The sequence below is a fragment of the Purpureocillium takamizusanense genome, chromosome 4, assembly GCF_022605165.1.
Source record: "Purpureocillium takamizusanense chromosome 4, complete sequence".
Lineage (NCBI taxonomy): Eukaryota > Fungi > Ascomycota > Sordariomycetes > Hypocreales > Ophiocordycipitaceae > Purpureocillium > Purpureocillium takamizusanense.
Window position 1 is genome coordinate 104510 of NC_063071.1, and position 23793 is coordinate 128302.

Below are 23793 nucleotides of genomic sequence, written 5' to 3' on the forward strand. Positions count from 1 at the left end.
TAGATTATTGGATCGTATTTGAGGCAGGTGCATTTCTTTGTCACGGTTGCTTCATTGCCCCTTGGCCGAGTGTGCTCCTAGACATGGAATAATTTTTATCATGATATTCGTCTCGAATGAACCATCGTACGGCTTTGTTGGAGTACAGACTGAGCCGCCACATTATATATCCTACATGATCTGCTTTGTAGTGGCAGTGTGGCACTATGCGATCCCTTCAACTCCATCACCACGTTATCACCTCCGCGAAATCGTCCCACTCCCCATCCATGCCGTTCGGCCGCCACCGGAAGCACACCTGCGCGCACCGCAGGTCAATCTGGGGGTCTATGTCCACCGAGTGAATTCGCCGCCACTCCGGAACCCGGGACGGATCCCACGCTGCTGCCCAACTTGTAGGGTTCGTGTCCGAAGGGTCAGTCGACGGCTTCAGCCCAAGGTCGAGGTCCAGGTCCCGGTCGAGGTCCAGGTCCAGGTCGAGGCCGCACTCCTCGAGCTGCGTCACCCTCTCTCCGATACGCGCATGCTGCTTGCCCTCCCACACGCCCTCCGCCCCCGGCACGGCGTCCAGCAGTGCCACAGCGCGCCGCCGGACCCCCGGGTGTCGGCACTTGCACGCCGTCACGAACAGCGAGTGCACGACGCCCATGTCCAGCGCGAAGCCGCAATGGCCGGGCGTTATTTTCCGCTGCGGGCCGTCTAGCAGACTGGCACAGAGCGTCACAATGTCGGCGAACTGCGCCGTGAAGCGGTCGTATATGCCTTCTTCGGCGGCGAGGCACGTGGCCAGGAGGATGCTCGCGCTGAGGTACTTGACGCGGATCAAGATCGTTTCCTCCAGCAGACCACGTTCCATAAATGCCGTCCCAGGCGCGAGATTTCTGTCCCGGAACGCTGCGAGATCGTCCTCCAGCTTACCGGCCTCAGCGGCAACATGCAGCGGCACTGACCCCGGCTCGCGATACCGAAAGTCGTCGGCCATGGTCCTCATGAAGCTGAACAGGCGGCTCGTTAGACAAGTCAGGTCCCGGTCTGCGGCTTGATAGCCGCCTTCAGTAGACAGTGAGTAGGAGGAGACGTGGGCGGCGTCGAGCGTGGGGGATCGCCTGCCGAGGAAGATGGCGGCCTGCAGGTCGAGCCTCGACAACGCCAGCGCGAGATCGGCGTCGACTGTGAAGATGGTCAGTCAACGGACGAACCGTGAAGCCTCGGGCGCGTACCATATGGGTGGTTCGAGATGGCTATGTTCAGCCCATGCTCCAGATGGCTCAGCGCAATGAGCGGCTCATGCATACACAGCTCAAAGCCTATACACATCACCGTACACAGCAACGCGACATTCACACTCCGGCTGTCGCCGCTCCCGCGGCCAACCACGCGCTGCATCTCCCGGATACACCGGTCGTAGTGCCGCATCGCGAGCCGCACCTCGCCCGACGAGAGCGACGGCGACGCACACGCAGGGCCCTCGATTCCCTCGCCAGACGACGAGGCCGCCCTCGCCCTCTGCAGGGCGCTAAACGCGACCGCCGCATGGCCCAGCGCCGGCTCCTCTTGCACCGCCTGCAGCACGAGCCGCCGCCACGCCGAGCGCCCGCCGACGATGCAGGCGACGAGCTCCCGCCGGAACAGGTCCAGGTACGCGCCGTCTCCGTGCTCGCCGAGCTCGGCGCCGCTGGCCTGCGCGGGCCGAAAGTGCGAGAGCGTCAGCGGCGCAGTGAACGTCAGGAACGGCGTGCTCGGCGCGGCGGCGCTCTGAGCGGAGGCCACGCCATCGCAGCGCCGGCCTGTGCTGTTGCAATTGCGGCACGTCGGCCAAGTCTCGTCGCAGCGGACCTTGCGGATTCTGGCGAGAAGCAAATCTAGAGTCAGCAGGTAGATATCTCTCTGGTCTCCTGGAAGATAATGATGGGGACGGACTTGCAGGTCCGGCAACCGGATTTCGTCCACTTGTACGGCCTCCTCGTCAAATGCCGTGCCTGCGTCGTTACCTTTGCTGTCTGCTTGGGGCTCATGTTTGCCACCCTTTCCCTCACATTTGCGAAGAGAATATGTTACATGAAGTGAAGCCGTGCCGCCACAGCTGCTGTCGTTGATTGTGCTGCCTGCACTCAGCTGGTGTTGTCCGTGGGTCGCTTCGCGAGTCGTCGTCAGCTAAGGCCCTGATCTACGACCCTGATTTAATAATGCAAGGACATTATTTTACGTATAAAAGTTAGGCTATTCCTAAATTAATAGGCGATTTATATATAATAGAGAGGGCGTAGACCCGTAACTATATAAACCTTCGTCTACCCTTATTAACGATATATCGCGCTAGTAGGGGCTATCTCGATACCTATATTAAGGAAAGATATTAAAGAAGATAGTATTTTCTATTTAAATAGCTAAGTTAAATTATATAATCTCGAGGGACCTATAGAAGTTAAGTTAGGCTAACTTTATTAAGCCTAACTTTAAGGTATTATAAGCATTAATAATAATAATTATTATATTAATTATAATAATAACTTTTAAAGTATTAAATAATAACCTTATTAATTAATTTATTATTAAAGATAATTATAACGATAATATTTGCTTTATTATAGCTATATTTATATTATTATATTATTAATAAGTTAGATAATAGCTATTATAATAAAGTAATAATATAATAATAATATTATATTATAAAATAAATAATAATATAGTCTTAAAGGCTTTACTTAAGCTATTTTATTATTATTATATTTAGTTCTTAAATACCTTAAAGTAAGTTATTATAGCTTACTTATTAAATATTAATTTAATAATTAAGTAAGAAAAGTAATAATAGAATTAAATAAATATAAGGGTAATAATATTATAAGATTAAAGCTTATAAGTTTAAGCTTTTAATTTACTAGCTAAATAGGCTTTAATACCTTATAGTTTAGGGGCGTTATATATATACTATAATTCCTAGCTTAAGTCTATATATATACGTTTTATTTTAATACTTTATTATTTTAATATTTAAGGACTTATTGTATATATTAAAGATAGTATTTTTAACCTTTATTAATAGCTTATAATTAATAATAAAGTAGCTAATATAAAGTATTAAATAATTAAATAAAAAGTTATAATCTTTTTATAAATATATATATATAATAAGCCTTAAAAGAATATAATATATTACTTTTAAATAAATTAATTATTAATCTTATAGGTATTTTATTAATTAATTAACTTAATTTAATAATTATATATTATATTTATTTAATAGCTATAATTTAATTATATCTTAAAGGTTATTAAATTTAACTTAAAAATATTATAATTTAATAATATAATTAATATAAGTAATAAAATATTAATTTTATATATATCCTTAAGTATTATTAATAAAGGTTTTAAATAAGGAAGTTTAATATCTTATAAAATATATTTATAATAATAATATTTAATAGGTTATTTTTATATATCTTTATTAACGTTAAGGGCTTAATATATAATTTAAGATTACTTTAAATTATATTATTAAAAAGCTTTATAATACCTATAAAGAGGTTTTATTTAATAAATATTAGCTTTAATTTAAGATAAAGTATTATAATACTATTTTTAAGGATTTAATATTACCTTTAAGATTAAATAGACTTAAATTAGCGATTATAAATAAGCTAAAAGATATTTAATTTATAATATTTATAGCTTTAAATATTTATTAAGTATATCTTTAATTAATATAAATAAAAGTAAAAGATTATTTAAGTTAATACTTTTAAATATAGCTTTATTAATTAAATTAAGATCGTCTATATTATAAAAAGGCTATATACTATATCTAGCTTAATAGGCTAACTTTAAAAGAAAGTAAAGTAATAAATAATAAGTCCTTTATTAATTAAAAGTAAAAGGTTATTTAAAAAGCTTATAATTATATTAATAAGTTTATTTTAAATTAATTAAGATAAGACTTAAAGTATAATATTAGCTATTAGACTTAAAGATTATATTAAGAAATCTTAATAAATTAAAGAAAGGTAATAAAGCTATTTAAAAATAATAAAGATAATAATAATAATATTGAAGGTAATAAAAATAATAAAGGTAATATTATTAATATAATTATAATAAATATTAATAAAGGAAATAATAAAAGTAATAAATAAATATAAAATATAATAGAAAAATATTATTAAGTAATAGCTATATAAATTACCTTATAAATAATTATATTTTTAAATACCTTTTATTATTAAAAAAATATTATTAATTAAGCTTCCTTTAATAATATTAAAGTTTATTAATCTCGTTATTAATAATTTTATTAAATTATTATAATAGCTATATATTTATTTTACTTTAAGCTTAAATTACCTTTATTTCCTTTAATAAAAGAGAATTTTAAATTATTATATTTAAGATATTTACCTTAAAAGCTATAATAATTTAAATTATTATATTATATTTAAGCTTATTAAAGAACTTAATATAATTCTTAATCGCTACTTTAAGGTTATCTATATTAAATAAATATATTAATATAATATATTAATAAAGCTAATTAAATATAATAATAATATTATTTAATACTTAAACAATATTATTATTAATTAATTAATTATAAATAAGCTTTACTTTCTTTAAAGTAATTACTTTATAGGCTAAGATATTAAATATTTTCTTTACTTTTTTCTTAATTATTAATACTATTAAGAATTAAGTTTATTACTTTATTAAAGTTATTAAAGTATATTATTAATAGTTAAAGGTCTTAATAAATTTACTTATTATTAATAATAAAGGTATTTCTTTATAAAATAAATTAATATTATAATTTTCGCTATTAATTATAATTTTATTTTTATTATTATTATTACTTTTATTAATATTACTTTTATTAATATTATTATACTTAATTAACTTAATAAGCTATTTAAATACTACTTTATTCCTAGCCTTTATAATATACTTATTAACGCATTAATTATTAAAAAATACCTCTTTTTATATCTTAAAGCTAATAAAGTTATTAATTAATAGCCCCTTTATTATTATAATAGTTTACTTACTAAATTAATTAATAATTAAGTAAAAGAAGTAATAATAAAATTAAATAATTATAAAAGTAATAATATTTTAAGATTAAAGCTTATAAGTTTAAGCTTTTAATTCGCTAATTAAATAGGCTTTAATACCTTATAGTTTAAAGGCATTATATATATACCTTAATTCTTTACTTAAGCCTATATATATATATATTTTATCTTAATATATTATTATAATTATCTTTATATATATAATTAAGCTAATCTTATTTTATAGGCTATCTTTATTTACCTTACTTATTATAATCTAACTAGAATTAAAGTAATATTAAATATCTAAGAGATTATAAATATCTTAAAATATATATTAAAAATCGTATATTTAATAATACTTAAATTTAAGGATATTTATATCTTAATTATAGCTTAAAAATTCCTTTAAGTATAAAATAAAGCCTTTAAATATAGACTTTATAAACTATATCTTTTAGCTATTTAATTAACCCTTATAATAGACTTTAATAATTATCTTAAAAAAGTATAATTCTTAATTTTAAGTTTAATATATAACCTTTTTCTTTAATATTAATATTATTAGTTAATTTATAAAAAGATCTCTTTAATTATAAGGTATAGTAATAATAATAATAAGATCTAATAATAGCTATAAAGCTCGCTATTTAATAGTAATAATATTAATAATATTAATAAAATATATATATATATAATAGTCTTTAATAATCTTATACTTCTTAATTAAGCTAAAGATTATAAAAAAAGCTCTTATATTAAGGTTAGGAGCCCCCCAGCCGGGTATATATAATATAAGAGAATAAACTTATTTAATTTAAGTAAGGATATACTCCTTTACTATCCTTATATAACTTAAATTAAGGTTATAAATTAAGGCCCAATACTATAGATTTAAATCTAATAAAGTTATAGTAACGGTCTATACCGTTAATAAACTAATCTTATTAATCGCGAGGTCCTATAGTTACTTTTAAGAGTAGGGTACGAAAACCGGGCGGGGCCCGTTTTTATACCGCGCGCCCGCTAGAGTGATTTGCCCGCCGATAGCGACCTCGCGGAATAAGTATTACGTATAGTAGTAGGCTATGCTATTCGGATAGAAACAAGCCTATAGATTATTACTATAGTTATAGTAAAGCCCTAGCTAAACCTAGGGTTCCTTAATGCGGGTATTCTAGGGTATTAGGAAGTTAATAGTGTTACTTAAGCTAGCGGGGCACTATACAGTATAGTAATAGGTTTATTAGCGGCATTATTGTCGATGCTAGTCCTGTAAAGTCTCCCTAAGGTCTTCTATCGACTCCCGTCACGGGCTTTGCCGCGCTATAGGCGTTAGTTAACCGTGCGATCTGAAAAATGGCTAGTCTAAGCTCGTATAAGGAATTAAATCTACCATATGTTTGCCAAGAATTAAGGCGGTGTTCCTCCGGGTCCTAACTAGTCTGCCGCATTGGGGATTGTGCAACGCGACTATATCTCTAGGCCACTAAGTAGACAACTAGTTCTCCTAACTCTCTAGTTGCTTAAGAACAAGGCAAACATATTACGAAATGGCCCTAGCTAAAGCTAACGTAGGTCATAGATACTATAGGGGTGATTATATTATAGCGCGTAGCATTATAGGACTACTCGAGGGGATGACGCGTTATAATACCCTTAGCCGTTTCGGTTTTTACTTTGCGTTAAGCCTTATATCTAGTCTTAACCCTAAATGAGAGAGCGGCTACTTCTAGCGTCCTTTTACGTTAAGCGTTACTACTAAATCTTTTCGTATATTAATCCTAATAAACCGCTAAGTATAGTACCTATAGTATTAGTCTTACTTTAATAGAAGCTATAGAATTTCCCTAAGTAGGTTAATTTTAAAGCTATCCTTATTCGAAGTTATATAGATTGCATTATTCGTCGGTATATCGCAATAGGCCTATAAAGAAATGCCTCTACTAGCCTTATTAAATAAGTAATACTCCTCGCCCTTAGCCGCCTTGCTTATTACCTTACCGACCTATTTTTGTATATCGGTATAAATAAACGATCCGATATCTTTCTATTTGTTATTCCTCTATAGGAGCTAGATATCGATCCTATCGTTACTAGATTTTTACTATATGAATTAATTTTCCGTACTTAATACGGTATTAATATATTAGGATATAGAGTTTAACTACTTAATTAAGAAAGCCGGCGGGAGCTATAGCTATACGTCTAGAATAGTACTCTTACTTTATAAATTAGTCGGCCTAGTTACTAATTACGATACTAAAGGCAATAATGCCCTTTTATAGCTACTCTAGTTTACTAACCTTTTAATACTATTATATATTATATTTTATTTAACTACTTTATATCCTAGGACGGACTTAAGGGCTTTTTTCTATCTCCTTTTCCCTTGTCAACCGCACGATCCAGGTTGCCTTCTGTAGGGGAGTATGGTATGGGATGTCGCCTTTGACTTTGGTGGCGCTAATTTGGATCTTCGTGCTGAGAATCGAGGCCAAATTTCTAGCCATGACATGGCATTACGACGGGAATCTTTGTTCACACGCGAATCAGAAATGTGTGTTGACAGCCCCGCCTCGGGGGGGATGCGAGGCATCCTAGTCAATCCCATCCACATGACGCCCGCTACGGCGGACATCCGCCTCCCGAACTTGTTGCGATCGATGGCGCCGTGACCAACCGCGTCGAGGCGGATCTGAACCTCGGCAGTCGAGGAGATTCTCCACGCTCGCAATTTTTTCACTCCGCAGACGAAGGAGTATGGTATACATGTCTAGCCACCACGACCCGCAATACTGGAAGCCCCGGGCTGGTAAACGCGTTCGATGCACTGGCTCGATCAACCCGAAGCCCCCCAATGTCGAACATGCTGGGAGCGTTTATGGCTCCTTCACAGACATACCCTGCCGGCGGTCTGCCTCACCAAGTACCCAAGACCGCCCCACAGCCAACCTCCAACGAGTCCCTGGGACCCAGGCAAGTGTGACGTTTCCACGGCCTGCACCAATTGCCTTACGAAAACCTCGCCGGTGTGGCATCGCAATCCGCAGGGAGGACCTCTTTGCAACGCATGTGGTCTCTTTCTTAAGCTTCACAGCGATATCAAGCCACGAAGCTCTTGGCCGGACGCAGCTAAGAGATGTAGCCGTAGTTCCATACGCGGCTTCAAACGTTGCTTCCAACGCGATTCCAACCGGGTGCCCAAGCATGGCGCAAAGATCCGCCGGCCCGTTTGTGAAACAAAGGTCAGATACCGCGGTGCGAATATGTTTCCGCGCCACACCAGTAGGTCCTTCTCGCTCATAAGCTCAAGCTTTGCCACATTACGGGCTGACAGCAGCATTCAAGTCACTATACCTGCATCCGCAAAGCCGGGTAGAGGGACCGACGGGGAGTGTAAACGAAGCGGTGGTGGTACTCCCAGTAGCTGTTGAACGGGGTAATGGCAGGCCAGGTTTATCGCGACAATTCTGAACTGTTTCCAAACAGAAAGCAGCTGCCATTGACAAAGCCGATCAAACAGACGGCAGATAGTCAGATGCAGGCATAGGCAAACAGCATTGCTAGGGTCACATGGTACAATACTCAATAAAGATCTCAAGTCCGTAGCCGCTCGCGGTATATGGCGGACATCGTTCAATGAGTGTCCGTGCGAGTTACCAAACCGCATTGCTCATCTTCAAGCAAGCATTTTTAACCATCAACCCTGCAAATGAGCCCATCATTCGTACCTGAAATCTGGTGAGCGGGCCTCCATGTCAACACCTCCATGGGATGACCCGGAAAGTTCAGGGGCCTTATCAGGCCCAACGTGAAGCGGCACGATAACGGCTTCCTCCCTGAAGTAATTGGTTTCGCTTGTGTACTTCCAAGCTACAAAGTAGAAAACTGGCCAGCAAAATGTTGTCAGCGCAAAGTACGCCGCATTCTCGTGTTCGCATGGCTGCGCGGTGGCGTCAACGCCAAAGGAGATGGCCGCGCTGGCGCTGAGTACTAAATAATGTGATGAGAAACCTTTATAGTGTCTTTGCCAACGTCAGCGGTAGAGACAAACGTACAGGAAACAAACAGCCCCGCCATAGAAGCGGACTTGTATGGGTCGTTGGTCAACGTCCCTATCACGTATATCACGAGATTCTGAAACATGCCATACTGGGCTGCATAGAGCATGTACACGAAAACGGCCCCTGCATAGGCGGACTCCGTGAAGTCGATTGAAGGACCCAAATTTGATCAGTCAAAGCTCCAGCTGGCGAGCCAGATGCTCTGCGCAATGTATGCGGCCGTAATCCAAATAGCCTCGAAGGTAATTCCAAGGAGAGTGCGCTTCTTGCGGCTCTTGATCCTTGAAGAATCGAGTAGAAGGCCCATAAACAAGGTGATGGGAATTTGAATGAGATTATTAAGAAGACTGTTGAGTGTTCTGGTGCGCAGATTGAACGCGTAGGCATTCATGGACGACTGGAACGGCAGGAACATCTCGGGAACAAAAAAGGTGGGCATCAATATCAGTATCCTCCAATCCCTGAATAATTCTACTGTCATCTTGAGCGATTCCCAGAGCGTGATTTTTTCGAATGACGCCAATGCTGTGCCATCTGGCCGCCGTAGCTGATCTGGTGGGAGGAGAAGAAGGGCCATACCGACGAACAGGCATTGGATGACGATGAAGGATATATAAACGGAGTGTGGAACACTGAGGGAAGTTGCGTTACAGCTTAAGGCAAGGGCCACAGACGCGCCAATGGCCGACCCGGTGATGTTTGAGGTCCATTGTGGCTCGGTACAGGCCCTTATCTTTCTCCTCGGCGTACGCATTTGCAGCGTATGCGGCAGTAGTCCAGAGGCATCCCGCTGTGAGTCCAAGGTATGCGCCAGCCAAGACCGGATACCACAGTTTGCCGTAGATGTCATAATACCACATGGCTCCAATGTAGAATGGATATCCAGTGATTCCAAATATGATTGTCAGTCGTGGTCCGAATGTGTTGAGAACAGACCCCGCCACGAGCGCGGAGACGGCGAAAACGCCATACAGCACGCCGTTGCTAGTGTTGGCCATGGTGATTGAGCTAGCCTTACCACCTCCGGCGCCCAAGAGCTAGGTAAGTCAAGGAGAGGTTAGCGGACTGGTGCAAGCCCGCAAGGAGTGACGATGCCTACCGTGATGGCCAAGTACAATCCAGGATTGCAGAAAAGGCATAATGACGCGATCAGGTTCTGTATGAACGGGCTGCGCTCCGGTCAGAGTCTGCGAACCGACTTTTTCCCTGCGAGAAACGTACTTGTTGCGGCGAAAAAAGGGCAGATTCATTGTTCCTTCAGACATTGTTGTCGCCAATGAGAGGGTCAAGTACGAAGTAGGTTGTGTTCAAATCTGACGTCCGGAAAGCAGGACATGGGGCACGCCAGCGTGACAATTTAAACAATTTATACCAGTGAGCTGCTGCTTGATTCACCACTGAGACACGCAGGAAGTGGTCCAAACGTCGGCTGGGGTGCCTTGGGCTCTTTAGTACAGTGCACCTCCCACAGTCAAAGTACTCAGGCAAACCAGATTTAGTGTTTTCCTCGAGCGCAAAGAAGAGGTGGCCTTGCACCGCCGGTGGAAGTCATTATGCGGCTGGTGGCAATCCCTTGGCGAGCACGATGGGGATGTATCCGTAATTCAATGTACTAAATACAACAGGAACTCAAAGAACTCTCATTGTAGCCCAGTCATGGTCAGTTCCGAAATGTCACAGCAACAGCGTTCCCCGCATTTGCATACCTCTGTAATAAAGGGTCGTGATGAGGGCGCGGACCCCCGTGGCGGATTACGGGAGCAGGTGCCCGCGTCTATCACGACCCCTCTACAGCCCATGAGACGACCAAGAACGGCATGATCAACAAGGAGTGACACAACATCGCCAGACCCAAATGCTTCCAAGTCAACCGACTGACTACCTCTCGGTTGGGCCTCCCGGCTCTCAGAATACCCCAAAAGGCCGAGAAGTGCTCAAGTGGCTCGTTGGACATCGCGACGGCCATACCTTACGCCCGGCGTGAATTTCCGGCCACCGGTCCAAAGGAGCAGTCGTGTACCCCATCCGGGACTCCTAGATTGCGGGGAAAGCCGACTTCGGCTGTCCTTCCTAGCAGGATTCTGGCCTAGACTACCGCCATTCGTCAATCAGTCAGATGATTGAGCCTTTCCGGGTTGTTATTCGCCTCCTGCCCCCGCTCTCCAAGTCCGATATGCATCCCGCGGGACTTGCTCGCTTTCTCGGCAGATATTGACGTGAGGGGGAACCGGAGTAGGTGGCTGCTTAGTTATTGCATCGTTCGGCTTTCGGACAGGCTTGCCGTGACTTCGCCACTGGTGGTGTTGTAGATGCTCGGCACAAATGACCAGAGTGCAAAGTGGCGAAGTTGTTTTTTCACCCGCCACAAGACTACGTCGACACAGGTCTTTTTCCCACAGCTCGCCACTCCCTGGGCCTTCACACGCACCCGCGTTCCTCGAAACATCTTCCACCCACCACTGCTCATCATGGATTCGTGGCAGGATATTGCGTCGGCATGCCAGGAACTAGTCCTGGATGCCATTCCATGCCGCTGGCGACTTTCTGAGAAACCAGAATCATCTGTGAAAGACGTTCGAGACGTTCCCGCGACGTGTGGGCTGATGACGGAGAAGCAGTTGGCCATCACAGAGCAGGAAACCACACAGCTCGTGTCGCACCTACATGACGGTCGTCTCACATCCGTAGAAGTTACCGAGGCATTTTGCGCGCGAGCGGCCATTGCGCACCAATGCGTAAGTGGCTGTGGAAGCAACGATTCTCGACTAACTAGAGCGCCCGATCAGGTAAATTGCCTTACGGGGTTCTTCTACGACGAAGCCATCGCACGAGCCTCAGAACTCGACGCAACCTTGAGAGACACTGGTAAGCCAGTCGGGCCGCTCCATGGGCTGCCCATTGCCATAAAGGTAGGTAATAGAAGGGGTCATTCCCAGCAAACATGGGTTGGACTTGCAGTACAGCAGCTGATCAGTACGTAAAAGGACACCTTTGAGTGGGAAGGTAAGGCGGGCACGTTCGGGCTGATGGCCTGGAGGGATAAGAAGGGCAAGCGCGATGCTTCAATTATAAAGCTTCTCAAAGCTGCGGGAGGTATGTCGCAACAAAAGAGTCTACTTACACGTACTCATAGCCAGCTGATGTCGTGCTCGCTCGCTGGCGCTGTAGCGGTTCTTTTCGCGAAAACAGCCATGCCACAAACCGGAATGCTCCTCGAAACAGTCAGTAACCTTTGGGGTCGAACCAAGAATCCGTACAATCGCGACTTTTCCGCAGGTGGCTCATCGGGGGGGGATGGTGCCCTCGTGGCCATGCATGGATCTCCTTTCTGCCCGTCGACCGACATTGGTGGAAGTATACGAGCTCCAGCGACCTTCAACGGTCTTTATGGAATACGGCCAACTTCTGAACGAATACCAAGATCTGGACTACTTACCGTCGTTTACGGACAGATCTCGATCAAGGTCTCTTGTGGGCCAACTTGCCACAGCATGGGAGATGTGAAGTTGGTCACAAAGTTGTTACTGACGCATAGAGACTACATCGGCGTTGACCCGACGGCGGCCCCTGTCGCCTGGCAAGACAAAGTCGAGGTACAAGACAGCTTGGTGTTTGGTGTTCTTCGAACGGACGGTTGTGTTACGCCTCAGCCTCCAGTTGCGCGCGCATTGGATGAGCTTGTGAAGAGTGTAAAGGCTGCTGGTCATCGAGGTAACATTGAGCCCGAGCGACGTGAGACGCAGTCGGGGGGCGTTCCATTCGTGCATTGATTGACATCCTTATAGTAGTCGAGATTGAGCCTCCTTTTGACTTGTGGGAGGCATCCCAGGTTACGGTAAGTCGACCTATCACGCGGGATTGCCTGTGGTGCCCATGCTGATCACCAACAGTGGAAGCTCTACTTCCAAACGGGCGCAAAGGAGGTCCGCGAGATAATTGCATCATCTGGCGAGCCCGTCCTCCCGAATTTCACATGGTATTTGAACACATTCAATATTAAAGCGCTCACTGTGCCGGAGCTATTTCAGGTAGGCACAATCTGCCGTCTTGCACGCCTCCCAAGCGTCGGGGCCCGCGACTCACTCTCTCGTAGCTCAACGTAACACAAGCGGCATACAAAGTTCAGTTCGCTCAGGCCTGGGCCAACACCAAGGCTATCACCGGTTCAGGACGCCCCATTGATGGGCTACTATGTCCATGCGCCCCTTCTGCTGGTTTCTCTCACGACTTTCCGGTCTGGTGGGGGTACTATTCCATTTGGAACCTCTTGGATTACCCAAGTGTTATCATGCCACTGAAAGGGTTCCGAATTGACCCAATTCTTGATGTCAAAGATGGGAATTACATCCCCAAAGAAAATGTGTTTGACAAGATGAACTGGGAAGCCTGTGAGTCTCTCTTGCTGTGAAGCGCGTTTGTATCGGTCCAGTGCGATTGACTCAGTTCTGTCACAGACGATCCTGAGCTCTGGAAAAACCAGCCGGTCTGTGTACAAATTGTCAAGCCACCTTATCAAGATGAAGAGTTGATAGCAGTGGCCGAGTGCATCGACAAGATATACAACGCCTCTTCACCGTAGAGGTGGGGAGACAGGCCCTCAAAGCAGAATGCAAACAGCATGGGAGTCATAAAGTACATGAAGGTAGTCACCCTTTGTTTTCATGAATGAAACAAAACATCGTTCCAGCGAGGGTCGTCGTCCTGCCACACAGGTAGGTGGCAGAAGGAATCCAGGATTGTAGGCAGATTTACTTCTGGCACTTCCGTTTCTATGGGCGTTCCAATTGAGTGCTCATCATGTTGTTGTTGGATGTTGTGGATGATGGCTGTGAATCGGTCGAGCAGGCTACGAAAGACCTTTCTGATGCCCTCGGCGTTTGGCCAGTACTCGGACAAGTGCTCAGCGGCGAGGCATACCCTGTTCAAGAGATGGAGATCGTTGAGTGCCGTCATCACGCCAATGTCCCCTAACTGACGCTGGATCTCCTTTGATATGTGTATAGCCGCGGCAGTCAGCGCCACGAGGGCGGTAAAATGGCAATGGCCAACCATGTTCTTAGCCCGAATCGCCTCCAAGATGGAGATGATGGCGCCCGCTGAGCCGTTGACGATGGACAAGCATTCGTGCTTGACGCGGTCTGCACAGGTGCTGTCGTCTGACATGAACCTGTAAAGATGGAGCGTCGCCGTGTGGTAATGCAATCGCAGAGTCAGGTCCGCAAACGTGTCCGCGGTGATTGACGACGGCAAGTCTAGCATCCAAGACACCAACCTAGTCTTCAATGGCGCCGCTTGCACCACGAGGGATGTTTGCCTGGACACGCGTGGCGCGCCGAGACTGAGAATGCCCAGAATGATGTGACAGAGTTCAATATTCTTGACGCAATATCTGAAATCTACCGTCGTATTCAGCAGACCGTTGGACTCAATAAAATCGTCAACCAGGAGGGGTTCTTGGTCAAAGTCCTCGACCCGGATCATAGGTGGCCGCCCGTGCTCCAAGGCTGATAGCGCATCAACCTGGAACAACGTCCACCACACGCGTCTCCATTGATGTCGGTCCTGCGTGGGCATGTAGTTCTGAACTGGGTCCATGGTAGCGGTAGGCAGGTTCCTGTGCATGCCCATGCCGAAAGCAATGCGGCAGGCGACGCCAGCCCAGAAATACCCACCCGAGCTCGCCGTATCCCCGTTCTGCAGGTGCCAGGTGAAGAGAAGGGCGGTTTGGACCAGATGGAGCCGGTCATGCTCGTGTCGCATGTCGAAAAGCTGCTTGGCACGACGAAAAAGGGTTGCCTTGAGCATGTAGCGCACCGGCACTACGCGGGGATGCATCGACACATGCGCCCCAGCCAGCAGCACAGCATGCAGAAGCATAAGCGACGGCTGCTCGCCCACCTCTTCGTACCGAGCGCGGAAGGCGGCCTCATCAACGACAGGGAACAGCGGGTTGATACTGGCAAAGTAGGCATCGACGAGGCTGTCCCGCACGTCCTTGGCGGGGAGGGATGTCACATCTCGGACGATGTCCGCAGCAGTGCCGCTCGGCGAGGCATCGTCCGCTTTTAACAACAGTGGGGGACGAATTTGCGGGAACGGGAGGACAAGGCATTCGGTGTTTGGCTGGTCGAGGCGGATCAGGTGAGCCATGTTGGAGATGCGTGTGCCGACATAGACTACCCTCGTTCGGTCCCATCGATCGAAGACGCTCCAAGTAGAGGAGGATATGCCGTCCTTGAAGAATCGGAAGAGGCCATTTTTGGCCAGTCCAAGAGAGACGGCCTCCTCCGAGTTTGGAGAGCCGGTGATGGTCACTTCAGTCGTCTCCTGTGGTGAAAGCGGTTCTGCGGGCGTCCTCAGTGAACCCTGCTGATTGACACGCAATGAGCGACTGCTCCTGGCACTGCCACCCCGCTGATGACAGGCGGTTGCATCAGAGGGTGTCGACTGGCGCTTGGGCTTCCGCGTCCGACGCCAGCCGATGGTAAACCTACAGGAGTCGGTGCGTGGTCAGACAAGTCCGCCTTGATGGGGGGAACAGGCAAATGGCAACAAGACGAAAAGGTCAATCAAACGATTGATGAGAGTAGTAAGTAGGGCGTCCATACTCGCAATTGGTGTTGGCCCGAGAGCAAGCAGCGCAGGGCGCGTACTCGTCGGCTCCAACGCGGTCGCATCGCACTTTTCGGCGCCTGCAGGCGTCGCATGAGTGCATCTGTTGCCTTCGCGGCGGATCTCCTCCAGGCATCTTGCTCGGGACAGAGATGGTCTCACAGTTTGACGGCGTTCATTGTCGACTTCGGCGCTCGGGAGTCGGGACGTGCATTTACATACCAGACTGCATCAAAGATCCATGCTCGCCATGTGCGCCTAACATCTTGCACTACACTCGGTGCTCGGTGATCACAGGGCCCTTCGAGAGGGGTAAATATCCACTTTTCACGTAAGAGTAGACCGCCACCAACAGGTGCCGAGGGGCCGCAACTCGGAACTCGAGAGTCGTGACAAGAAGGGCGGCCAACAAGCCAACAAGCCGTGTGCGTGTGAACCGAGACTTAACCTTAATCTACAGGAGGATGCGGTGTACAGTACTGCGCCGACAATGTTGTTAGCAAAAGTCGGCTATTTAAATATACCAAATGGCCGAGAGTTCAAATAAGAGTGCTGGCGCGCGTCATCGTACCCTGGCTTGTTACCCGACTGGCGCTGCTATAGGCCTGTCTTCCCATTTCCGCAAACGCAAGAGAGAACCGTGTCGCTGGCCCAAACCAATGAGATGTCTCCTCCGAAACCAACGAATGTCATGGCAATTGACCCGCATGGCCTCTTTGACAGTCGGCCAAATTTCTCCCATGTGGCCAGCTCGGCGGCGGGCAGCCGAGTGGTCATGACCGCTGGCCAGGTCGGCGCGGATGACAAGGGCGTGGCTCCTAGGGACACCGTGGAACAGATTCAGCTGGCTTTCTACAACCTCAGAAGATGCCTCGAGTCATTTGGCGCATCCGTCACCGACATCGTCAAGCTTGTGTTTTACATCGTCGACTACGATCACACCAGGAGACAACACACAACGCCTCTCCAAAGTTTCCTCCAAGGACACCGGCCCGCGACAACGTTGGTCCCCGTGCCGAAGCTGGCCAAACCGGAATTCAAGTTTGAAGTTGAAGCCTACGTTTCATTGCCGCAGCAACCATTGCAAGAGGTGGATGTCGTCGTTGTCGGAGCTGGTCTCAGTGGCCTCAAGGCGGCGTACGACATCCAACAGTCGGGGCACACGTGTGCAGTAGTCGAGGCTCGTGACAGGGTTGGGGGCAAGACATGGTCAAGCGACCGCACCGATGCTGGCAAGTTTGTTGACCTCGGCGCGGCGTGGATCAATGACACAAACCAGTCCGAGATCTTCCGGCTTGTCCAAACCCTCGGGTTGGAGACGGTGGAGCAGAATACCACTGGGAGCGTGATTCAGGAGGATACCGATGGCACCATTTCACAGTTCCAGTACGGCGGACTACCGCAGGTAAGAAAGCCTTTCCAGATCGGCGCGCGTCCTTGTCCACTGGCGTGGCGACATGTTCTGACTGTTTGGTGTAGAGACTTGTGGAGGCCAATGGCGTCGCAAACGTGACAATGCTGCGCGACAGAGCCGAAGAAGTTTGCCAAACTCTTGACATTCGGTCTCCAGCCCAGGCGGGTAGCCATCTAGACAACCTGACTTTTGAGGATTGGGTCAGATCGGTGACAGGCTCCAGCGAGTCGGCCATGGCATCGGCTAGAATTTGGACCAGAGTGATGCTTGGTCTGGAGCCACATGAGATGAGCGCCCTCTTCTTCCTCAATTACTGCAAAAGCGGTGGTGGATTGATCCAGACGCGGTCGGATCAGAAGGAGGGCGGCCAATACCTCCGCCTGGTGAAAGGTAACATTAAACGTCTTTTGAGGTCCAAGCGAGGAGCGTCGCATTGGTGGGCTAACCAATTACCCCAAACAGGCACCCAAAGCATATCCATTGGCCTAGCAAGTCTGCTGCAGCCGGGTACAATAACTCTCAACTCACCGGTGCGCTCTATTGAACAGACGCAGTCAGCCGTGCATGTCACGTCCACAAGACGGCAATACATCTGCAAACGCGTGGTTGTCTCGGTTCCCACGCCATTGTACAAAGAGATCACCTTTACTCCTCAACTACCGGCCGATAAAGTCGAACTGAGTCAACGCAATAAACTCGGCTACAACAACAAAGTCATCGTGCGCTATTCGAGTCCCTGGTGGCGAAACTACGGCCTTTCCGGTATGCTGCAGTCCTTTGCGGGCCCAGTCTGCGTGACCCGGGACACGAGCATTGAGAGGCTCGGGCAATTCTCGCTGTCATGCTTCTGCGTGGGCGACTGGGGTCGCCAGCTGTCAAAGCTTTCGCAGGAGAAGCGGTTCGAGACGGTTATCACACACATCGAGAAGACGCTCGGATCCGTGTCCGCTGGCAAGGTACCGCTGCCCGTGGGCATTGAGGAGCATGAGTGGCAATTGGACCAGTGGGCGCAAGGATGCCCTTGCCCGGCGTCGTCGCCGGGGGCCACGGTCCGGCTCGAAAGGGCCCTCAGGTCCACGCACGGCAAGGTACACTTTGTGGGCACAGAGACGGCGTACGAGTGGAAGGGATACATGGATGGGGCCGTGCGGTCTGGTGCGAGAGGCGCCGACGAAGTTGTCACCGCTCTCAACGCGGCCAAACTCTGAAGCATGGCATACTTTGTACATAGATAGCCGCTGGCTCTACGCGCGTGCATAGCTAGATGTTGCCCACTCAAGGTCAAGTAAACACCCCAAATCCATGTCCAGTACAAACAACCACGACTTCATGTGACATGGGGTTGGGCCTTGACTGGTGGCAGGGCGCAACGTCGACAAGTGCGTGCTCTTGCCTGCCTGCTCCCACGACAGTCGCCATAGGATGCTCGTGTAGTTTGTGGGAAGCACAAAGTTATTAGCAACCAACCGTCCATCGGCCCACTCGTCCCGGCGCCGGGCCACGGGATCGACCCCGACGGCCACGGCACGGAGCCGCCACCTTCCCGCCCGATGTGGAGTGTGGCCGCCCGCGACGCTGGCCGTTCGCCTTCATCAACCTGCATGAATGAATAGCAGATGGCTCTGAATGCTTGCAAGGCCCTGGCTGCGGCTCATGTCGTGATGTGGAATCAGAGGCTCCTGACTGGGTACCTCGCGCGGGAAGGCGTGGCGTCAGCAGGCACTAACGTCTGAGCGGTGGCTTGGCATGTACAGCAGCTACTAATTGGACTGATGAAGCTGATATCGACGGATCTCTCGCCAAAGACAACCTCGCCGTCGCGTCATTTGATCGATACCTCTCTAGCTGAGAGGCAAGCGCGCTGGGCGGCGCTAGCACCTCTCCAGCCCTCATCATCCATTAGACGGGTGTTCAACTCGCTCCGGTTGTGACAGTCTCACCCCCAAGTACGCCAGCATAATTGATCGTAGTTCTGATCCACCCAAAGCGACGATCCACCCGCGCACCCCCATGTTCTTGTCGCGGCCAGGATGTGGGTTCGTGTTGAGAACGCCTCCTCAGTGAGTGTACTAGCCTGAAGTTATTTGCGGCACCAAGCCTCCCTACTAGCCAGTTCGGTTTGGCGGCAGCCCTGTCAGCTTATTATGCTTGAACGCGATCCGAGTGCGACCTTTGACGATTTAAAAAGTGACGCCTACGTTGCGGAGAAGTCTCCATGTTGCGAACCCCTCACAAAAATCGGCAGTCAGATCAGCCGCGCATACATTCAAGAGCTGCAGCCAACTCACGTAGGGTTTCGTGCCCAGTGATCTTGCAGCACAGCTTTCTGGTCTGTGACGGAAAGTATCTCGACGCCGACGCTGAAAATTTTGAGACCTTTCCCCGGTGGACGGTGCACCATCTTTCGATACGGAGGATGGCCTCGTATCTTTACCTGGCCTCATCGGCAAGTATTGCCGTGATCGTGTATGCCGCCTTTAAACTTGTCCAGCATCGGAGATCCTATGCACATTTGGTACGCATCACGAGCCCTGTTCATCCGAGTGGCCTCGGACTTTGGTTTGCCCAAAGCTCACCAGGAATGAGACATATATAGCCAAAGCCACCGGGACACTCTATTCTATTCGGTCATCTAAAGCTTTTTGGGGACATCGTCAAATTATTTCCGCCCGGGACACATCCTCAATACTACTATACCTACCTCGCTCGCAAGTACTCGCTTCCCGAGGTCTATTATGTCGACTTGTGGCCCCTCGGGCCAGCGCAGGTCGTGGTCACCGGACCCGATGCCGCCGCACAGGTTACTGCTATCCGAACGTATCCGATGCACCCGGAAGTCAACCGATACTTGGCCCCAATGGTGGGAGACAACGTCATCGCAGCGACCAACGGACCCTTGTGGAAGAAGTTGCACCACATGATGGCGCCTGCATTCACTTCCAGATACGTCAAGACACTTCTTGGTACCATCGCCGACGAAGTCATGCTGTTTCACGAAAGACTGCGACAGCTTTCGGATGCAGGGCATGTCTTTTCCATGGAGGAAGAGCTGTCGAAGCTTAGTTTTGATGTCATCGGCGGCATTGTCTTCGGCGTCTCCTTCAACGCACAACAGTCGGGATCACTTATTCTCGATGATCTCAGAGCGGTCTTGGGTCTGTCGCAAGTTGTCCGCGAGACCTGGAACCCAGCAACAAAGCTTCAGGCGTGGTGGGCACGGCGGCAAGCGATCAGGCGCTCCGATGACTTTCTACAGAATAGGCTCGTGGAGAGGTATCGGGTCATGCTGGAAGAAAAGGACTTGCCTACTCGACAAAATGCTCGGAGTATTCTTGACCGTGTGTTACTCGAGCGAATTGAGAACAGTAACGGTACTGCTGAAGAGACCCTCGATGGTACCTTCCTGACATTAGCCATCAATAAGTATGTCGCCCCGAGACTGGCTGTCGTCATTCCCGCTCACAATTTTGTCACAGTTTGAAGGCTCTGCTCATTGGGGGTCATGGGACCACAACGGATACGCTATCTGTAAGATGCCATCTGGGCTTTTTCTTGAGGAAGCGTGCCCGAAGCCCGCTCTTTTACTTACCAGTCCCTGTCTCCAGTTTGTTTACATGATGCTTGGTCTTCACCCAGACGTGTTGCAGCGAATGCGCGAAGAGCATGATAGGGTGTTTGCTCCCAGCCTAGCTGCAACGCGTAAAGTGTTGGATGAGAGCCCCGCCAAGACGAACGAGCTCGAGTACACGTCCGCTGTGATCATGGAGACCTTGCGTATCTTCCCAGTAGGATTCTCGATTCGAGAATCACCACCGAACGAGTACGTTAACCCTAGTACTGCTACTACTTCCGTCAAACCCATCTCATCGTACTGATGCGTTGTTCGTTAGGCCGAACCTGCGTGTCGGATCGCGTTCATACCCAATGGCGGGGCGGATGATCGTTCTCTGTCAACACGCCACTCATTTCGACCCTAACAATTATCAAGACCCTTCATCGTTTTTACCGGACCGCTTCTTGAGTTCATATGACGGACCCAAGGCCCATCGATTCGCATGGCGCCCCTTTGAGCGGGGTCCACGAGCTTGTATGGGTCAAGAATTGGCAATGGACGAGATGCGAATCATACTGTTGATGACTGCTAGGTGGTTTGATCTCGAAGCAGCAGTGAGATCTGAAACCATAAGCAAGGAACCAAGAGTGTTCTACACAGACTGGGATACCAAGATTGGAGATCTTGCGTTTCAAGAGCTCAAGATGGGAGCCTCCCCGAGACATGGCATGGCAATGAGAGCGCAGCTGTCGGACAGAGCTCGAGTGTGATGATCATTGTTGATCATCGGCATAGAGAAAGGTTGGAGACACTCTACTCGGTAGACGTATACGAGTACGACCGGTCAGAGTCGGAGCACGACAGGCCATTTTCTTCAGTACCCACTCCTTGCAAAACTCATAGCGTATGTGTGTGATGCTAAACTTGACCACAGAGCCATGCGCATGCAATCAGCTTGTCATTGGAGTCTGCTCACCCTGTCGAGTCTGTGTGGCTGACCAGGATGCAATCAACCCAGAGGTAGCACATCTCACAAAAGCCATTTGCTAAAGTCAAACGCAGCCTGCGCCTGCCCGGCAGCCAGGCCAGCCGTCTTCAATGTGTTCCAGTTGACACCACCAATACCAACCTCGTAGTCCCAGTCCTGGTGCGGGTCCTCGTTGGGAAGTATCTGCCAGTAGAACCAAGGAATGCCCGCGGCGGTGATGCTGGCAGCCCAGTTCTTGATGTTGGTGTCGCGCGTCGCGGAATTGAGCGGGCTGCCTCCGTTGCAATTGTTGTTGGACGCTGTCGTGTAGCATGCGCCCCATTCCTGCATGATGAGTTTTTTGCCTGCCTGCTGCGCTCGAGAGACGTATGGCTTGAGGGCGCTTGTTGCAAAGTCTCCGACACCATATGCATGAATGGCGAGCACGTCCATTGCTACGCACGAGAAGTACCCATCCAGCAGAGAGTTGGCCAACCAGGCACCGCCACCAGTCGAGACCAGGATTGAGGTACTTCCCTTTAAGTTGTCCTTGATCACCTGTGCCATAGTACACTGCCAGGATTGCAGAGCCGTGGGGTTTTCCTACGTTGTGTTAGTCGGACCGCCCATATGCATCCATGTGTGAGTCCGGATGCTCCAACATCGACCGTGCACTAACCTGGTCATGCATGGCTTCATTTTGAGCTTCGAATGCAAAGATGTACTCGGAGCTCTGGCTCCAGGGCTTGCCGTTGTGAGGGTTTACGTGCGCCATGACGTGGGCAATCCTGTTCTTGAAGTAGCCGATGGCGGCACTGTTGGTATAGAAGTCTCCCGTTCCGTACCACTTTCCATAGAAATCGGCATTCGCGGCCAGAGCGTTGTAACTGTGGATCGACACAAGCAACTTTGATGCCATACCCATGAGCATTGGCCATGAAGTCATCGAGACGGTTCAGGACAGTATCGTCCCAACTGGCCGGGCTGCTCCCTTCAAGACTGTTGAATCCGTTGATGGGTGTTCCCTTGACACTCCCGGATTGCCCTGTATCGGTCAGTCCCAACCGGCTTGGCGTCATAGCTTGTCAAACTCACCGTCTAGCCACACCCGCAACACTTTTACCCCCGCACTCTGAAGGCCGGAGAGGAGCGTGTGCTGTTGGTCGACAGTCAGGCCTGCAGCATAGTACAGGTCTGACGCCGAGAACGAGTTGGCCGCGAGAGCCAGTGGCAGGCTGATGAGAGCCAGGGCCCCCTTTAGGATTGAGTTGAGCTTCATGTCTTTTGTTGTTGTCTGAGGACTTGTGCGTTGACTGGTGCTTGTTGCGTGGGTCGGATTCTGGACCCGAAGCTTCATAGTCCTTTTATATCAATGAGCAATAGGGCTGATGGTATCAGCGCTGCGAAAAGCACAGTTGAGGTCGAGCATAGCGCCGATCTCATCTTGACTCTGCACACGAGACCCGGGCTGTGAAAGCGCCGTGTGGGGTGCCATGTGTACCCCGGATTGACTCCTGCATTCAGCATAATGCAAGATGTAGTCATCTGTGAATGGGCAAGGCAACCCCAGGTTTTCTGTTCCGGGAAATGATTGACGGCAGTGAGGAGGGCGGCTTCTGAGGGGTAACACTCGGAGAGGATGGCAGGTTGCCACGCCCGGCGGTTTAAAAGGCCGTCTCGGTCAAACTCACTACTACTACGACGACGTCGAGGTACTGCCAGGTCAATTGCCCCTGCTTCCTGTCCGCTAGTGACACTAGACAAACAGGTGTGCTGTGCCATCGTGTGACGCCGGTGTGCTCCTTGCATGCGATGTTGATGCGGGGGCGGGGAGCGCCAAGCAATGAGACGCGATCGGAGCCATAGGATGAATGCCTCAGAAGTCGAGAGCATTTTCATTGACCGACATTTACCGTGGATCATTTGCCCATCATGCTACAAGGCCAACGCCAACTAGACAATTGGACTAGAGTGGACTTTTATAGTGCCGACGGCTTCTGACCTGTTTCAACACCGTGGTGCCAATTTTCGTTCGGACCTTGATCTGGGTCTGGAATGGTCGAACTCATTTGACAAGGTCGATCCGGGTTCTACTTCGCGACGCTTGCAGTCGGCAAGTACCACAACGCCTG

At 47.9% G+C, this 23793-nt stretch overlaps 8 protein-coding genes across 8 annotated transcripts; 3 read left to right on the plus strand and 5 right to left on the minus strand.

Annotated features, from left to right (window-relative positions):
- Positions 1-111: 111 nt before the first annotated feature.
- On the minus strand, positions 112-2120 carry JDV02_004672 (uncharacterized protein). Its single transcript, XM_047985903.1, has 3 exons — positions 1921-2120; positions 1221-1846; positions 112-1170 (listed from the first exon to the last, which is right to left on the minus strand). Exons 1-3 carry the CDS (start codon positions 2013-2015, stop codon positions 227-229), a joined length of 1665 nt encoding a protein of 554 aa, XP_047841882.1. The 5' UTR covers positions 2016-2120; the 3' UTR covers positions 112-226.
- A 7164-nt stretch (positions 2121-9284) lies between these two features.
- JDV02_004673 (uncharacterized protein) lies at positions 9285-9596 on the minus strand (the record flags this gene model as incomplete). The annotated part of the gene is made up of 1 exon (XM_047985904.1): positions 9285-9596. The coding sequence occupies one exon, from the start codon at positions 9594-9596 to the stop codon at positions 9285-9287; it is 312 nt and encodes a 103-aa protein (XP_047841883.1).
- Positions 9597-9762: 166 nt separating this feature from the next.
- JDV02_004674 (uncharacterized protein) lies at positions 9763-10113 on the minus strand (the record flags this gene model as incomplete). Its single annotated transcript, XM_047985905.1, has 1 exon — positions 9763-10113. One exon carries the CDS (start codon positions 10111-10113, stop codon positions 9763-9765), a length of 351 nt encoding a protein of 116 aa, XP_047841884.1.
- A 1276-nt stretch (positions 10114-11389) lies between these two features.
- JDV02_004675 (Amidase) lies at positions 11390-13924 on the plus strand. The gene is made up of 7 exons (XM_047985906.1): positions 11390-12024; positions 12100-12208; positions 12284-12826; positions 12901-12950; positions 13006-13143; positions 13209-13503; positions 13570-13924. Exons 1-7 carry the CDS (start codon positions 11425-11427, stop codon positions 13692-13694), a joined length of 1860 nt encoding a protein of 619 aa, XP_047841885.1. The 5' UTR covers positions 11390-11424; the 3' UTR covers positions 13695-13924.
- JDV02_004676 (uncharacterized protein) lies at positions 13740-15906 on the minus strand (the record flags this gene model as incomplete). Its single annotated transcript, XM_047985907.1, has 2 exons — positions 13740-15605; positions 15890-15906. 2 exons carry the CDS (start codon positions 15904-15906, stop codon positions 13775-13777), a joined length of 1848 nt encoding a protein of 615 aa, XP_047841886.1. The 3' UTR covers positions 13740-13774.
- A 485-nt stretch (positions 15907-16391) lies between these two features.
- JDV02_004677 (Monoamine oxidase) lies at positions 16392-18349 on the plus strand (the record flags this gene model as incomplete). Its single annotated transcript, XM_047985908.1, has 3 exons — positions 16392-17132; positions 17207-17531; positions 17604-18349. The coding sequence occupies 3 exons, from the start codon at positions 16392-16394 to the stop codon at positions 18347-18349; spliced, it is 1812 nt and encodes a 603-aa protein (XP_047841887.1).
- Positions 18350-19387: 1038 nt separating this feature from the next.
- Positions 19388-21561, plus strand: JDV02_004678 (uncharacterized protein). The gene is made up of 5 exons (XM_047985909.1): positions 19388-19656; positions 19738-20564; positions 20618-20669; positions 20747-20961; positions 21032-21561. Exons 1-5 carry the CDS (start codon positions 19558-19560, stop codon positions 21462-21464), a joined length of 1626 nt encoding a protein of 541 aa, XP_047841888.1. The 5' UTR covers positions 19388-19557; the 3' UTR covers positions 21465-21561.
- A 163-nt stretch (positions 21562-21724) lies between these two features.
- JDV02_004679 (Mannan endo-1,4-beta-mannosidase) lies at positions 21725-22940 on the minus strand (the record flags this gene model as incomplete). The annotated part of the gene is made up of 4 exons (XM_047985910.1): positions 21725-22264; positions 22341-22548; positions 22583-22706; positions 22757-22940. The coding sequence occupies 4 exons, from the start codon at positions 22938-22940 to the stop codon at positions 21725-21727; spliced, it is 1056 nt and encodes a 351-aa protein (XP_047841889.1).
- Positions 22941-23793: the final 853 nt, after the last annotated feature.